At 49.2% G+C, this 18,389-nt stretch overlaps 1 protein-coding gene across 1 annotated transcript in view; it reads left to right on the top strand.

The window, feature by feature from the left end:
* The first annotated feature begins 2,640 nt into the window (after nt 1-2,640).
* The window catches only part of CLCN1 (chloride voltage-gated channel 1), an 81,601-nt gene continuing 65,852 nt past the window's right edge, over nt 2,641-18,389 (top strand). Inside the window, exon 1 of the mRNA XM_034766358.1 lies at nt 2,641-2,829. Coding sequence (XP_034622249.1) covers nt 2,641-2,829 — 189 coding nt within the window. The remainder of the gene's footprint in view (nt 2,830-18,389) is intronic.

The following is an 18,389-nucleotide window of genomic DNA, read 5'->3' as shown; positions in this document are numbered from 1 at the left end:
CCTGATTTTTTCCAAAAATTCAAAATGTTTCTTTTCAACCATTTTGAGACATTTTATTTTGATTTTTTCATTTCAAAATGACATTTTGTTTCCAAATTTGGCCAATTAAAAAAAAACACAAAAGAGGGTGAAGAACCAAAATGGCCCAATCACAAAATGTCAAATGAACTGAAATTGGTTGATTCAAAACCAATTTTTTCCTAGTTTTTCAATTTGATGAAAAATGTTGAAAAAATTGATTTCAGTTCAAATCAAACTGGATTTTCCCCCAGATTTTTTAGTTTGGCCCCTGAACCCCAAAATCCATTATTTGCTCAGTTCTACAGCATAAGCCCTCCTGCACAGTCAGCTATCTTGGGTAGATTCTGGAGCAGAATGAGGAGCCACCCCTGAGTTTGTGCTGATAGTGAAGGCTCCTTGCACCGTCCCCTGCTTCGCAAACTTACCCAAAATGAGAAATATTTTGGTCCTGGGGTGGGGTCACATGCGCCACTTGCCAGCACCACCAGTACAATGCTGCGGTGTCCTGAGGGAAGGGGAGTGATATGCCAAGCAATGACGAAACCAGATAGCAAGGAGGACTGGGAGGGCTGAGGCAGGGGCGGCTCTATGTTTTTTGCCGCCCCAAGCACGGCAGGCAGGCAGCTTTCGGCGGCCCGCCTGCAGGCGGTCTGCTGGTCATGCAGATTTGGCAGCATGCCTGCGGGAGGTCCGCCGGTGCCGCACCATCGGCGTCCCTGCCGCCGAATTGCCGCCGAAGTCGTGGGACCGGCGGACCTCCCACATGCATGCCGCCAAAAGCCGCCTGCCTACTGCCCTCACAGCGACCAGCAGGCTGCCCCCTGCGGCTTCCCACCCCAGGCACGCTCTGCTGCGTTGGTGCCTGGAGCCGCCCCTGGGCTGAGGGCAGTAAGAGAGATGGGGGGAGGGAGAAAGACAGAGGGAAACCCCTTCAGGGGATACATGGAGGATGAACTGGGGTGATTCACAGCAGAGGTGAGAGGTTGATGGCAAGAGACACAGACAGGGGATGCACACATGAGTCTGGGCTGTTCCGAGCCAGGTGACCATCTATAAGAGTCACATAGGGAGAGAGGGGCTGAGAGATGCAGAGCAGGAATCTCTTCTAGGGGATCCTCACCAGGGGATTTTGGGCAGCTCTGAATAGAACAGAACGAGAGAGGGAAGGGTTGGAAATCTGCAGCGGGGGGTCTCAAGCTGGGGCTGTGGAATGGAACATTTGAAGACCACAAGCACTGCGGGACTGTTGTGTTGAGCCGATGAAAGGGCTGTCTTCCCCGAAAAGTGGTCCCCAGAGTGAAAAGCTGGGTAATCGTGTTCTCAGGGGGATTGTGTGGGGACTGGGGCAGCCCCATTATCATGGAGAGAGCAATCAAACCCCAGGAGATACACACAAGAGACTGGGGCCGTTCAGAGAGGCTGACCCTCTCTAGCTTCCATAGGAGGAAGGAAGGGGCTGATAACAGGCATGTGATTTCCTCTTTCCCTGCATGCGATTCCTGCCAAAGAAATATTCCTGGGTTCCTCGCCTCATTAATTAATAGCCCATTAAAAGTCATAAAGTCATTGACAGGCCAATAACAGCATGAAGACCTGCCACTGGGCCATGTGGAGGAACGTGCTCCCTATTCTTATCACTGGCTGGCAGGCTCAGAGGCCCAGTTCCCCAGCCTGACTGCAAGCAGAGCTGTGAAATGGGAGGCAAAGGGGGGGGGGGGTGAAGGTCCTAGCTGCTCCCGCCCATGGGAACCTTAGCACCAGGACAAATACATTTCTGAAGGGAGCCAAGGCTGAGCATCCACAAAATTCAGTTCAGTTACATTCTTACAGAGAATTAATCCTCGGGGCAGTCAGCAGGGATGTGGTTAAAGACTAGTTATAAGTACCTTCAGGAGGTGCTCCAGGACCCCTCTTCCATGTGCTGCTACTCTCACAGCCACTAGGGCCTTGAACACCTATGGGGCTTTGTGCACATTCCCAGTTTGTCCTAGCTGCATGATTCCACACTGGGATCCAGGGTCCCCTTTACCTTTTCATTTTGGTGCCCCAGGCTCTCTTGGGAGCTGGAGAAACATAGGAGAGAGACAACCTACTAACGGGGTACTGTAAATGTGGCACACTCACGACAGGAGAGATGAGCAGGGATAGGGGAGCATTTGGACGGGCACTCCTTCCTTCTCACACTTCCTCCTTCTGTCTCTCTGTTCCTCTGGGTCTTTTTCTCACTGTGTAGCTCTCTTTCTCCCTCAGTGCCTTCTTCTCCCCTCTTCCCTCTCCTTCAGGATTCCCCCCTCACACACACCTGATACTCAATCCTGGCAGAGTTAATGCCTCTCGCTCAGATCAGATGTGGCACTGGGGGGGTCATGTGACAGAGGAAGGTTGCTATAAATATAGTTAAACTCTGCAATCAGTGCCCCAGATGCCTTTGGGCAGGAAGAGGAGAAAGTAAGAGAGACAGAAGGAGGAGGGTGAGGGGGAAAGAGAGAGAGAGAGAGAAGGAGTGCAAGACAGGCAGAGACCATACTCTGGGCCAGCCGGCTAGGTGATTCAGGGTTGGGCCTAGACCAGCACCATCGTCACAGCTGAGAGTGTGTGTTTGTGGTGGGGAGTAGCGTCATGGAGAGTTCCGAACATAAGATGGAGGAGCCCAGATTGGACTCAACCCTGTGGGGTGGTGCTCCCCAGTACATCTATGTCCACTTTGAGAAGTGCACCAGTTACGGGATCCCGTCGGAGGCAGGGTGCGAGGCCAGGGGGACGGGGGATGACCTGCACTACCTGGAGAACTCCCTCAGCCATCCACAGGTAGGGCTGGGCAATAGGGACATTGGGGCAACATAGATCTCTGTGGGGTGACATGGGTGGATGAGGCTGAAATGGTTCTGGGGAGTCCTGCTGGAGGTGATGTGGAGCATGCAGCCCTATCAGAGTGCCCTTCCAAACCTCTCCCTCCCCTTGCTCCTTGGCCTGCAGAGCTGGAACTGGCCCTTCCACCAGGCTTCTGTGGTGGCACTTACATTCAGGAATGCTGAATAGTGCTGTCCAGTGTCACTCCCACCTTCAGGGGACACTGAGTACTTAGTGGAGATGGGGAAAGTGGGGTGGGGAAAAGAAAACTTCCCCCATAACACATGTACAGTGTGATAAGAGAAATTTAGTCTACCACAATAGCATAGCACTGAGACACCAACGTGATAATATTTAGAGAGATCTGGAGAGAGAGAAAAAGAGAAAGAACACATATAGATGTATAGACAAAGACACACACACCGATGCCATGATTTATCCTACACTAGTGCTGAGCCCAGCACAGGGACCAACAAGAAACAGCTTTCACCACCTCCCCTCCCTGATCCTGGGGCTTCTGGGGGCTGGTTTGATTCCTCGTGCAGATAAAGGTTTATTCAACCCCTAACCCTGCTCTGATTTGCACCCTAGCTGCTGTAGCCACTATGCATATAGTGGCAACAGGAGATAGCCAGGGCATAAATGTGTCCTGGCCATGCCAACCTCCCTCCCCTTGCCATACTCATGACCCGCCCCTGGCATGTCCCCTGCACCAGAGACTCCAGTGGGGGCAGATGAGGAGCTGATTATGCTAGCTCTGTACCTGACAGAAAGGCCCCCTCCACTGGTATTCCTTGGGGAGGCTCTTATGTCTGCTTTGCAGCCACTTTGCTCAGGTTTAGCTGGCGGCAAAGAGGCTTTACAATGACAGTGAATTTAGTCCAGTGATTATAGACAGAAAGAGTGAGAGAGTGCACAGCTGGAAAGTATTTGCAAACATTTGTTTGAATAAAATGCTGCTGGTTTTAGATGTTTTTTCTGGCCTCTGTAATGTTTCACTCCATATGTTTTATGGAAATATGCTTATGAGTGTAAATATGATGTAACTGGAATATGCTTTATGCAAAAGGTCTCTTGTAAGGTATCATTACAAAGCTTATAATCTACTGAATGCATTCATCCTATTTGTATGTATGTATCATTCTTGTATCTGAAGCCAGAAATATGAAGTATAATTCTGAAGTCCTATTGTAATTATGCAAAGTGTGGGCCATTAATGGTGGTTTGGAAGTTTGATGGCTCCCATTGACTAGGACAATTGGTTATAAATGGCTCTGTTTATTGAAAACCTCCCTGGGTATGTGCAGGCCAGCCCTGGAAGAATGAGGTCTCACAGGACATGTGACCATGTCACATGATGCTGAAATCCATCTTAAATCTGCTGCTTTTCCATTTAGAAGGAGGGGTGGGGTTCCAGAGAGACAAAGGGTTCCTGCCTTGGGCCAAAGCTATAAAAGGGGATGGAACAGAACAAAGGGGGCTGCCAGTCATGAGAAATCCCCTAGTTACCACCTGAGCTGGAACTAACAAGGACTGTACCAGGGGAAAGGATTGGGTCCACACTAGGAAGGAGTCTAGTCTGTGAAAGAAGCTTATTGGAACATCTCTGAGGGTGAGATTTACCTGTAAACAGTTTCTTAATGTATTAGGCTTAGACGTGCATGTTTTGTTTTATTTTGCTTGGTAACTTACTTTGTTCTGTCTGTTATTATTTGAAACCACTTAAATCCTACTTTTTATACTCAATAAATCACTTTTGTTTATTAATTAACCCAGAGTAGGTGATAAATACCCGGGGGAGCAAACAGCTGGGCATCTCTCTTGATCAGTGTTATAGAGGGCGGACAATTTATGAATTTACCCTGTATAAGCTTTATACAGAGTAAAATGGATTTATTTGGGATTTGGATCCCATTGGGAACTGGGTGTCTGGGTGCTGGAGGTAGGTGACCTTCTGAGCAGTTTTTGGTTAAAGTCTGCAGCTTTGGGGGTGTGGATCAGACCTGGGTCTGTGTTGCAGCAGGCTAGTGTGTCTGGCTCAACAGGGCAGGGTTCTGGAGTCCCACGCTGGCAGGGAAAACGGGCTCAGAGGTAATCTCAGCACATCAGGTGACAGTCCCAAGGGAGTCTCTGTGACCGAACCTGTCACAGCCTCTTTCTAGTTGTTTTTCATAAATATTTGGATGAGTGATTTTTGTTGGTAGCAGAAAGTGACAATCTGGTGAATATTCATGCATAACTTCCCATCTTGAGAATGCTTTGATTTCCCTCCTGGATAGAAAGGTGTCAGCCATCCAGATCATGTGGCTTAGGTGACCAATCACATGGACAAAAATAACAAACTTTCATCAGCAATAGCAGCCACAGCAAAGAGTTACGAGTGGCCCCTAGACTGAAATATATTCACAAGAACTATTTGCTGAATAATTTGGAAGAACCAACCAAAATGGAAAAATTGGAAGGTGTCTGCAAACAGAAAAGTGGTCTAAATTTGCGATATATAAATTGTTCTCTTCTAAAGATTGCCCAATTATAATAAACACACAGAATGAGAGACAGATGGATAAACACATACACACACATACCCAGATGCTATATAATATATGCATGCTCCATCATCAAAGCACATCCATACAAACACAAGTGCACTAATACACACAACCTCACGCACAAGCAGAGCTACTTAGACACACACAAAGCCACATGCCACCCCCATACCCACCCTCTCTCACACACAAACAAGCACACAGGGTCACAGACACCGCAAACAATGACACCACACACTCTACCAATGCCCTGGTTCCCAGACACTGCATGGAGTTATAAGCAGACACATACCTCAAGTAGTCAAACACACATGGTTTCCCCTCAATGTCCTCTACCTGAGTGCACATGCATAAACACACCCTCATGCAAAAAAACAGTAAGAAGTCACATGTGTGCATGCACATACACATACATACCCCCCCCCCATATATATGTGTACATGGTCTCACACATTCTCCTTCAACATATATACACATGCAGCCACACAGATGTTTGCACGCTCACTGAACACATGCACACACTCAGACACACAGCATTAAGTACATAGGTTTTAAACATACAAACATATGCACATGCACACACAGCTTCACAAGAAGATACATTCATGCACAAACATGCCTTGCATACACATCTCTCACATACATATATTCCATGTGCACATTGCCCCAGCATAAACACATAGGTGGATACTCACAGCCTCACACACATACCTTGCACAGACACACATGCATGTACATAACCTCTTGTGCATATATGTGCATGCACACAGCCTCCCACCCTCCCACTCACAGAGTCTCTCTCTCTCTCTCTTGCTCTCTGCCACATACACACACACAGACCCTCATGCACACGCACTGTCTGATGCATGCCCACAAAGAATCATCTATACATGAACACTGCTGCACAGTGGAATTTTGGATCATTCTCTCTCTACATCCGAAATAAGATGCTTTCCCAAGGAAGTTCCAGGTGCTGCAGGCAGTGCAATGAGCAGGTTGTGAGTCACACTAGAACAGTCTCCCACTCTGAGTCCCCCACTCGCAGCAGGGAGTTCTCTGAGCAGTGGTGGGCAAGCATAAGGGGAATTGGGAGGTACAATGATTACCAGGAGATTGCTGTGGGAGATATGGTGAATGAGGCAATGACTTTATGTCCCATCTGTTAAGTCTAGAGACTTATCTTGACATTTAAAATTACACATGAAATGAATATGGTGAGGTCTCAAACATCAAGGCCAAGAGGAACTGTGGCCACATCACACTGCTAGTTGAAGTAGGACTGCAAGAAGAGCAGGACTGAGGGGCATTGGGAGGACTGTGCAAGGAGCCCAGCACTGCAATAGCAGGGGGCTGCAGGGCGGGACTGAGGGGCATTGGCAGAGCTGTGTGGGGAGCCCAGCACTGGGATAGCAGGGTATGAGGAGGCAGCTGTTAAGGCTAAGGTGAATGGGAATCAGTTCATGTTTTGGACTGAGTTATACTGGCAACTGCGTGCAGTTGCCCAGGACAAGAATAGCAAATCAATAAGTCTTGTGAGATCATCACTATGTACATACATTTTCCCTGGTGCTCTCTCCAGCCTCCCTTAGAATAATTCAAGCCATGAGGCTTCCCCCACTTCCTTTGGGAATCTATTCTATGCTCTACTAGATTATGAGATTTCAGCATTAAAAATGTTTTCTTATATCCAGCTTGAAATTTACCATTGCCCAATTTCATTCCATTTACTCTTAGCTTCTTCTCCCTCCTTGGTGTTTACACCCTTCAGATATTTGCAGACTGTTATCATGTTCCCTCTTAGTCATCATTTAGCTGAGCTAGACATACTTAACCCTTTTAATCTTTCCTTTCAAGTCCATCCCTCCAGCTGCTTCTCAGGATCCTCTGCAATTTTTCTGGGGTTTTCTGGTACTGAGGTTGCTCCCTGTGCTGAAAAAGTGCAGTCACTGAACTAGTCCCATCCAGAGAGGGACTCTCTCTCTCACACACACCCCACCCCCAGTCAATGGCAGGAGACCTGTTGTGCTATTTTTTTTACTTATACATCTCTTCTCCCCTGACAGAATGGGGAGTTCCTGGCATATCACAGTTTTCTAAGTACTAGGAATGCCAGATGCTCTAATTTTCAAGGCTCTGTCCTACTCTTTACTCCTACCCCTTCCTCCTTATGATCTCAGACAATTCCAGAGGTCTGTAGAAGCACCTAGAAGCCTGGATATTTGGCCTGCAGTCAGGAGTGGACATTTAATGTGATTTTTGATATCTCCTGCTTCCAATTGGGCAGGAACTGTTGTATGAATGGCCTTTCACTTGGGCTATTCCAACCTTTCCGGAGCATCCAGTCTAACCAGCCTGAATCAACTAATTTTTCTAGCCACTACAGGTAGGCTTTTTCACCTGGCCTCTTCTAGTTCAGATTCCTCCTTCTTGCAAGACTCTTCCCCAACAAACACACACTCACACACAAGCTCCAGACAGATTTTAACCCATCCTCACTGGACAGACCTTTCTTCTGAATCCTTTCCCTGTCCCCTGGGACTAACTTATTTTCCTCCAAGTCCTGACTCTTTCATCCTCCTGTCAAATGAGGCTGCCCAGGCAAGTGCAGCAGGAGGCTGACTAGCTGGCAGCAGCACTCAGCTGAGTGGTCCCCTGGGGCTTCTGTTTTCAGGCCTCTTTAGACCCAAGAATCCTGGCTGGACCCTGGTGGAAAGGTACTTGTAAGTGAACTCTAAGCAGTCTGGTTTGAGCATCATACATGGCTCAGAGTCCAGTTCATAGCTTGAATGCTGTTTATTTGACCTGAACCAATGACAGTCCATCCCTGGTCCGTGTGTGATAATGGAGCAAACATTAGGTGAGGTGATCCAGATACACTCAAATCCAGTGGCCGGGTGAAAATCCACATCACAAATGAAAGAAGATGCATGGTCGGGTGGCCAGAGCAGATAACTGGGAGTCAGAACTCCTGGGTTGTATTTGTGAAGCTGATACTTATTTGCCATGTGAGCAAGTCCCTTTCCTACCTGATGCCTCGGTTTCTCTCTCCGTAACATGGGCTTAATAATATTGATCTACCTTGCCTCAGGAGGCTGTGAGGCATAATGTCTTCAGGTTTCTACCATGCTTTGAGATCTTTGGATGGAAATGTCTGACCAGGGAAACAGTTAGTAATTAAATGAAACTGACCCTCTCTTTCCCAGACCTGCCTGCAGTGAGCTCTGAGCAACTCTGCCCAGCACATTTATGTTTCATGGTATGGGCAGTTGTCCTTGTGACAACCAGCTGGGGTCTGGAAGAAGAAAAAGGAGGAAGAGATCTTCTTCTGTAACTCAGGGTATGTCTACACTACGAAATTAGGTTGATTTGATAGAAGTCGATTTTTTAGAAATCAATTTGATACAGTCGATTGTGTGTGTCCCTACTAAGCACATGAAGTCAGCGGTGTGCGTCCACAGTACCGAGGCTAGCATCAACTTTCAGAGCGTTGCACAGTGGGTAGCTATCCCACAGTTTCCGCAGTCTCCGCCGCCCATTGGAATTCTGGATTGAGCTCCCAATGCCTGATGGGGCAAAAACATTGTTGCGGGTGCTTCTGAGTACATGTCGTCAGGCCCCCCTCCCTCTGTGAAAGCAACGGCAAACAATCGTTTCTCGCCTTTTTTCCTGGGTTACCCGTGCAGACGACATATCAAGGCAAGCATGGAGCCCGCTCAGCTCACTGTCACCGTACGTCTCCTGGGTGCTGCTGGCAGACGCGGTACTGTAGTGCTACACAGCAGCATCTCCTTGCCTTGCCTTGCCGGCGGCAGATGGTGCAATACGACTCTAAACCGTCGACGTCGTCTCGTGGGTGCTCCTGGCCGACCTCGGTGAGGTCGGTCGGGGGTGCCTGGACAAAAATGGGAATGACTTCAGATCATTCTCTTCTTTAAGTTTCATCTAATGGAGATTCGGTCTTGCCTGGAATATCATGCCAGCAGGGCCGGCGCAACCCATTAGGTGACCTAGGCGGTTGCCTAGGGCACTAACATTTGGGGGCAATGACCACTGTGGCTGGATCTTCAGCCACCCCGATCATCGTCGATATGTCGGGGGCAGTATTTCAGAGGTGGGACCTTCCGCCGCCTAGGGCAGCAAAAAAGCTGGCGGCACTCCTGCATGTCAACTGGAGGCTTTTGCCTCAGGCTGCTCTCCCAGCTGGCAGCACCGTGCGGTTGCACCTACCCCAGCCTACCTCTTGTTCCTATGGCTCATGAAGCCTGGACAGTAGTAAGGAGCAGTTGAACTATAGGCTGAGCAAGTACAGAATAGTGGTAGAATGTGCCTCTGGACATTTAAAAGCCCGCTGGTGCTGTTTGCTGACTAGGCTGTTTGCGATTAGATTAGAAAAGCACAGCAGGGCGCGCTGCACATCAGAGAAGCTTTGAAAACCAGTTTCATGACTGGCCAGGCTACGGTGTGAAAGTTCTGTTTGTTTCTCTTTGATGAAAACCCAACCCCTTGGTTCACTCTACTTCCCTGTAAGCCAAACGCCCTCCCCTCTCCCCTTTGATCTCCACTTGCAGGGGCAATAAAGTCATTGCTGTTTCAAATTCATGCATTCTTTATTAATTCGTCACACAAATGGGGGTATAACTACCAAGGTAGCCCGGGGGGGAGGGGGGGGAGGAGGGAAGCACCGGGAGGGGTGGGGGAGGAGGGGAGGAGGAAAGGACAAGGCCACACTGCACTTCAAAACTTATTGACTGCCAGCTTTCTGTTGCTTGGGCAGTCCTCTGGGGTGGAGTGGTTGGGTGGACGGAGGCCTCCCCACCGCGTTCTTGGGCGTCTGAGTGAGGAGGCTATGGAACTTGGGGAGGAGGGCGGTTGGTTACACAGGGGCTGCAGTGGCAGTCTGTGCTCCTGGTGCCTTTCCTGCACCTCAACAATATGCCGGAGACTATCAGTTTGATCCTCCAGTAGCCTAAGCATTACTTCCTGCCGCCTCTCATCATGCTGACGCCACCGATCATCTTGATCCCGCCATCTCTCCTCTTGCTCCTGCCACCTGTCCTCATGTTCATTTTGTGCTTTCCTGCACTCTGACGGTGTCTGCCTCCACTCATTCTGCTGGGCTCTTTCAGTGTGGGAGTACTGCATGAGCTCAGAGAACATTTTGTCATGAATGCGTTTTTTTCGCCTTCTAATCTTTGCTATCCGCTGGGACGGAGATGATACGGGGAGCGTTGAAACATTTGCAGCTGCGGGAGGAAAAAACGGAAGAGTAGTATTTAAAAAGACACATTTTAGAGAACAATGGGTAGACTCTTTCACGGTGAACCAAGCTGTTAACATTACATAGCACATATGCTTTCTTTACAAGGTCGCATTTTGCCTCTTATATTGAGGGCCTGCCAGTTTGGTGTGAGAGATCACACATGCAGGGTCAGCGGGCAACAGATTTCGGCTTGCAGGCAGACATGGTAAGCCACAGTCTTTTGGTTTCTTTAACCTTCATAACATGTGGGGATGGTTTCAAACACCAATGCCCTCATTTCCCATACCAAGCACCCGTTGGGTTGGCCATTTAAAATGGGCTGCCCATTTAAAAGGAGGGGCTGTGGTTTTCGGGTTAACGTGCGGCACAAACCCAACTAACCCCCCCACACACACAATTCTCTGAGATGATCGCTTCACCCCTCCCCCCACCGCGTGGCTAACAGCAGGGATGATTTCTGTTCAGCCACCTGCAAACAGCCCAGCAGGAACGGCCACCTCTGAATGTCCCCTTAATAAAATTCCCCTATTTCAATCAGGTGACCCTGGGAGTACATCCAGGAGAGCTTCACTGAGATGTTCCTGGAGGATTTCCGCTCCATCCGCATATACGTTAAATGACTTTTCCAGTAGCTGTACTGGCCACCAATGCATCCCAAGTCTTCAGGGCAAATTAATCATTACACACGCTTGCTTTTAAACCATTTATTATATTTACAAAGGTACACTCACCAGAGGTCCCTTCTCTGCCTTCAAGTCTTGGAGCCCACCTTGGGTGGGTTGGGAGGGTACTAGATCCAGGATGAAAAAGAGTTCCTGGACTTCGGGAAAAACTATTTCTCCGCTTGCTTGCTGTGCGCTATCTTCAACCTCCCCATCATCTTCCTCGTCCCCAAAATCTGCATCCCTGTTGCGTGACAATCCATTGAGGGAGTCCACGCACAGGGCTGGGGTAGTTGTAGGGGCACTCCCTAGAATGGCATGCAGCTCATCATAGAAGCGGCATGTCTGGGGCTCTGACCTGGAGCGGCCGTTTGCCTCTCTGGTTCTTTGGTAGGCTTGCCTTAGCTCCTTAAGTTTCACGCGGCACTGCTGCGGGTCCCTGTTATAGCCTATGTCCTTCATGCCCTTGGAGATTTTTTCAAATATTCCGGCATTTCGTCTTTTGGAACGGAGTTCTGATAGCATGGATTCGTCTCCCCAACAGCGATCAGATCCAGTACCTCCCGTTCGGTCCATGCTCTAGCTCTTTTGCGATTCTGGGACTCCATAGTCACCTTTGCTGATCAGCTCGCCACAGTGGCCAAACAGGAAATGAAATTCAAAGGTTCGCGGGGCTTTTCCGGTCTACCTGGCCAGTGCATCTGAGTTGAGAGTGCTGTCCAAAGCTGTCACAATGGAGCACTCTGGGATAGCTCCCGGAGGCCAATACCGTCAAATTGCATCCACACTACCCCAAATTCGACCCAGCAGGGTCGATTTTAGCGCTAATCCCCTCGTCGGTGAGGAGTACAGAAATCGATTTTAGGAGGCCTTTAAGTCGACAAAAATGGCTTCGTCATGTGGACGGGTGCAGGGTTAAATCGATCTAACGCTGCTAAATTCGACCTAAACTCGTAGTGTAGACCAGGGCTTAGTGTGGATTATTCCTGCTCGTGTTAATGGCTGGGGAAATGGATTTATCCTAAAAGACTGGCAGTAAGAATGAAATCCCTTGTTCTAACTCCTTGTCCCTTTCTTCCCTTGTCCAGAGACTTGGCTCTATTTCAGCGTACAGACTGCCTTTGCCTCCCAAAAGTGCCCAACCTGGCCCCACTGCAGGTTTCCTTCCCTCAGTTCCCAACCCCCTTCCCACAATGCTGAGTCCTCCAGTTACACAACATTCCCACTACAGACATGATCTAACACCCTCCAAGTACTCAAGATACATACTAACCCCTCCTCCCCACTCCTTAGTCCTTCCAGCTTCTACTCCTTGCCCACTAGTTCCCTCCTTGTCCCTGAATGGCCTACAGTAGCGTTGCAGCAGACAAGGTGCATTTCTGGGGTGGAGGAGGGATAAGGAGCATTTCCAACAGCAGGATAGTTAGCTGAGGAGCATGCCCAGCAGGTGGTGTGGAACCATACAGTGTGCAGGGGGAACTGGGCAGTCTCTGACAGCCAGGAAACCACCTTGGAAAAGCAGTGACTGAGTGAGGGGAGCATGATAACTGCTTACAAGTGTCTCCAGAGTGTAAACACCAAAGACTCTAGAGAGGGATTGTTCAGGCTGGTACAAGTGCAGATGGCTGAACTTCAGCAAACGGGGGACATTTTGGGCTGGTGAGAGTCCCCAAGGGATGTGATGGAAGCCCCATCTCCTGGGGCACTTACAAATGAGGCTGGACAAACTGTCATGTATGGGGCTCAGGGTAACTCATGATGCTTTATGTCTCTCTCTTTTATATCCTGTGATTCTCCCGCTGAAGTGTCTGGTTCTGTTGTTCCAAGCAGGGCCCATCCCCCTCCTGGCACTCAGAAAATCTTAAAGGACTCGTGTGTGTGGGCTGGAGAGGGGGAGGAGGGCTACATTCTGGGAGGTGTGAAGTGCCAAGACCTCAGGACATGCCACCAGCAGGGGAACACGAGCTCCAATAAGCCCTCAGGACAAAATCGGGTCATTGAAGGGCATGTGATGAGGAGCCACCTATTCTCAGCTTCTCAAACAAATCGCTCCCCACCCTACTTGCTGAGACCAGAAGGAGGGAGGGCAGCTACTCCCTCTGGAGCCCGATACCCTACAAGAGAGCACAGCCAGGATCTCTGGAGTTTCCATGTAATCCCTGACTTTCTAAGAGTACCTGGTCTCTGAGGACATTAAAGGGTGGGGAAGTCATGCTGTTCTGAGCTGGTCCATCTCCCTTAGCTCAAGTGTGTCCCTGCCTAGAGATCTCGCCATCTCCCTCCTGCTCTCGCTCTTTCTCTCTGTGAGGTGGTATGGCTGCCAAGTTTGGTGCAGCTCCATGTGGGACATTTTATATAAATTATTTAATTTGCATATTTGTAATTAATTTGCACATAGCCTTATACTTTCAAGCAGTAATGGGGATAGGGTGTGGAGCCCCAAAGAAGTAGGCATCTCTGGTGGAGGAGGTGTGTGGGTGGTGCGTAGCGGTCTGGGTGCTGGAGAGTGGTAGGTTGGGTGGGTGCTCAGTTTCTGAGGCCTGTGCTCAGACAGGGCGGTTTGAGGGAGTGGCTGAGGCCAGCACTAGGTCTGCCTCACATGTCTCTGCTGATTCTGCCTGTTGTATCCCTCCCCACTGGAATCCAGCAGGGGTAGCTGTGAGAGGGAAGGCAGAGTGGCAGTCCCACAGCCACACACCCTGGCAGGAAGAGCAGTTGGAGGCAATACTTGCAGCCATCTGGATGTGTGAGATCTCAGCTGGCTGCAGGGAGATGTGACGGGGCTGCCTAACGCATGAGGCAGCCCTGAGGGCAGCACCCTGCTGTGAGCTGCACCAGTCCCCTGTATGTATTCCCTAGAGATTCCCCAAATGGTATCTCAGCACATCTTTCTCTTCTGCTGAAGAGAGCTGGAGACACCTGTGGTTGCATCTGGTACCCACAGAAGGGGGTCTCAGAGGAGATTGAAGGCTGGCTGGCAGGTGGTGGAAAAAAGACTGAAATACTGAGCAAACCCCTATCCCTGCCACCTTCAGACAAATTTTTTAAAATGCCATTTAAAAAATGCACATTCAAGCAGACAGAGTTGGCTTTAGGCACCTGCAATTTCTACACTGAAGCGTGGAGCTTTCACCTATCCCCAAATTCCCAGGACACCCGCAGGGTTTATGAATCCCCTGTAGGATGACTAAAGTCGTAAGATAATTTCAAGAGTCCCATGCACACCCACAGCTGCTGCAGCCTCCACTCCCTGGGGAGAATGCTGTGTCTTCATGGCATCACAATGCAACAGTGAATGAAAGCCCCATTGCAACTCATGGGATTTCATGTCAATACCTGAGGGCATCTGTGTAAGCGGGGGAATGGTCCCGCTATTGTGGGGAACTTTCCTGGCTTATCCACTACCCCAGTGAAGTGGGCTAGCTAAAGGATCTGAGTTATCGCTCCCACTTCCTTTACCCAGAGGCCTGCTTGACCTCAAGGGCTCCCCTTCCCTCTCCTGTGTGGCAGAGTCCTTGTAACCTCAACAAGGCTAGGTCCAGGATTCCTGGGGGGCTCGACCCCCAACCTTGTTGTGGTCACTTAGGGCAGGGGCTAGTATGTTCCCATTCCGGGGTGCTCTCTCTGCACTGTAAAAAGCAACAGAGGGTCCTGTGGCACCTTTAAGACTAAAGCACTGGATGCTTCTCTGACCCACTGATCATTTCATACAGTTCAAAGCAAATACAATTTATTAAACAGCAATCAATTAAAAAAATAAGGAAAAAATGGGAAAGGTTAAAGGAAAACATGCCACCCTGCTCTATGACACGGGAACATCACAACCAGCGTCTCTGGAATGTAAGGGAAGTTCACAGTTTGTTCCTTACAAGTCCCAGACCTCCTTCTCAGGCCCTGGCTGTGCTGCAGGGATGCTGCAGGTCAGACACTTGCTCTGGCGGTGGCCACACACTCTCAGGCTGTAGGTGGCAGGACCCTTCTTCCCAGTGTCACCCCCGCCCTGTCAGGTTACGATCCCCCTCCAAGTCTGGCCTGCAAGGCGTCTTGGCTGGGGGCATCTTCCTGCACTGGGCCCTCGCTCTCCCCAGCTGCTCACCGCACCTGGTTCCGACTGCTCCAGCTTTAGCTCCACCACTCTGTCTCAGCACGGCTACTGCTGCTCTGCCTCCAGCTCCCTGGGCTGCTTCTCTGGCCCCTCTGGCTCTGGTTGCTACAGCTCTTCCCCCAGCACAGGTCTGCTCTGTGGGCTGCTTCTGTGACTCTGCTCCCAGCACTGACCTGCTTCCTGGGCTGCTTTTCTGGCTCCTCTGGATCTGACACAGCTCTGCTCGGGCCCCTACTTTCTCCTTAGCTCGGTCCCACTCTATCTGACCCAGGCAATTCCAGCTCACACGGAGGATGGGGCCTCCCTGGCCTCCCGACTCCCTGATTAGCCTGTCCACCCTGTCAATCAGGCTGACCTGGAGCATTGGCCTCTCCCCATTGATTCTGGGGACTGTCAGTCTCAGGGTCCTGATTTCCCATCGACCCTTCCCCTTTCTTTTGGTACTGGGAGCTAGCCAACCAAAACACCCCCACTGAGTTTTAGTAAGGGGAAAACAGTCCCCTTACATCTGCGTCAATTCCAGGGAGTGTCTGTAACCAGAAGAAATTTCACATTTGATTATACCATACTGTACGTCTCTATCTATCCGCTGGCTTATTTGAGTTACCCACACCACTCTATGCAGCACCTGGCCTTTTCAGAAGGTCTCTCCTCCAACTATTACTAGGCATAGCCCAGTTTAGCTTATGGGATTTGCAGAAGTAATAGCACCTGAAAGGAGTATGTGTGCAGACCATGCATTTAGATTAAAATACAGAGGGCTAAATTCAGTCCTGGTGTAAGTGTGTGCTCTTTCAGTGAAACCAACTGCTTTGCACGAGATCTGAATCTGGCCCATCTCTTCTAATAGAGGAAGCAGGGTCACACTAGTCAGCCCCATGAGGTGGAGTGGATCCACAGCTGGGGCATAGGGACAAGGAGTGTGATGTGAGCAGGAGTGAGAACACTAAAGACTTTTGACGGGGGAGTCAGGCCGCCCTGGAGAGGGATCTGAGGATGTATACACCTTTACACTGTATTATTACTATTGTTAAGCTCACAACAATACCCCCATGGGCTTTACAGAATGAGACAATGCTTTCCCAGTACGTGGTGCCATGTCTTGCAGAGGCAACGCATGGGGGGTGGGGGGGCGGCATGCAGGGTCATATGCCCACCCCCACCTCCCAAGATATCTTGATGGGATACAGTGATTTTAGTCAATAGGTCGATAACAATGGTCAATGATGGGATATTAAAAGTTACTACAGAGAGCTTTTCCAGAAGGTCTGGCTAGAGAATTTTGCCCGCATGCTCGGGGTTCAGCTGATTGCCATATTTGGGGTTGGGAAGGAATTTTCCTCCAGGGTAGATTGGCAGAGGCCCTGGAGGATTTTCGCCTTCCTCCGCAGCATGGGGCAGGGGTCGCTTGCTGGAGGATTCTAAGCGACTTGAAGTCTTTAAATAATGATTTGGGGAGTTCAACAGCTAAGTCAAGGGAGAGAATTCTTCCAGGAGTGGGTGGGTAAGGTTTTGTGGCCCGCATCATGCGGGAGGTCAGACTAGATGATCATAATGGTCCCTTCTGACCTTAGAGTCTATGAGTCTATAACCCAGCCACCTCCTGTCCCCCAGCTCCAGAGTGGGTAGGAAGGGGGTAAGCCCTAAAGACATATTGTGCACCAGGGGTAGGGTGACCAGACGTCCCGATGTAATCGGGACTGTCCTGATATTTAGGCGTTTGGCCCATGTCCCGACCCAAGTTTTGTCCCAATATTTCGCACTCCGGGTTTTTTTTTGCTCCGCCAGCGTCCCGATATTTTCTTCCTCTCATCTGGTCACCCTACCCAGGGCCCAGGGAACCTGACTGCAGGGGCTTCAACGAACCAGCCAGAGAGGTGGCTCAGCAGGGGAGGGTCAGAGCAGCCCCGCACTGCCGGGGGGCAGGACCCAGGGTAGGGGGAAGCAGGTGAAGAGGGTGCTAAGCCCCTGCCCCGGGGGGTGCTGTGGAGTCTGCAGGTTCAGGGCAGGAACAGGCTGGAAATTGTTTCCCTCAACACCACAACTCCAGAGCCAGTGGTGGATTAATGATTTTGCCTCCCCTAGGCTCTGAAATAATTGCCGCCCCCAGTGGCTGGCCCCATATGAACTTGTTTTAGTTTTAGTCTGTATAGCGCGGTTTCGGTTATAGCGCGAGACCGCGCATGGATCCAAAACGCCGCGTTCAAGCGGGGGTCCGGTTTTATATCAAATATTTATTTTCTATTTTATGTAGATACAATGAAAGAAATAAAAGTATTTGAGTAGTAAGTAATTACATTTGTTTACCCCTACACCTTTGAGCAGCAAACTTATTAATTAATTCTTTATAATCCAGAGAAGTTGTAAGATCCTTTTCAATTGTCAGGAGAAAAAGGGAGTTTAATTTTTCATCACTGAGATTAGCCCTCAAATAGTTTTTCACCCTTTTTAATGCCAAAAGTGATTGTTCCGCTGAACAGGTTGTAGCAGGTGTGCAAATGAACATTCGGATGGCAATATCAAGATTTGGATATACTGAATGAATGTTTCGATTTCGAAGAAGGCTGCAATATCTTATAATTGACTTCTTTTCATTTTCAGAAATTTCGACACCTTCCAAATACGATCGAAAATGTAGACACTCATTTACGAATGATTCTTCTAAATCTCCTTGGTAGCATAGCTGTAATTTTTTAGCATGAACTGTTATATCTGCTGTTGAAGTATTGGTAATGTTAGAAAGAAACTGAAATCTGCCATACATTTCTTAATACGCAGTCTTCAATTTCAGATTTTTCTTTGGCTTTCTCTTCATACATATCAAACAAGTCCCGTATAGAGTTAATGTATCCTATTAGTGAGTTGTAGAGTTCTACAACTGTCTGTATATCAATATAAACATTTTGCAGTTTTTGGCTAGTTATATGAAATCTTTCCAAGAGTGA

Source organism: Trachemys scripta, chromosome 1 (genome assembly GCF_013100865.1).
Source record: "Trachemys scripta elegans isolate TJP31775 chromosome 1, CAS_Tse_1.0, whole genome shotgun sequence".
Lineage (NCBI taxonomy): Eukaryota > Metazoa > Chordata > Testudines > Emydidae > Trachemys > Trachemys scripta.
The sequence above is the reverse complement of the archived record's forward strand: the minus strand, read 5'-3'. Positions and strand labels throughout refer to the sequence as shown.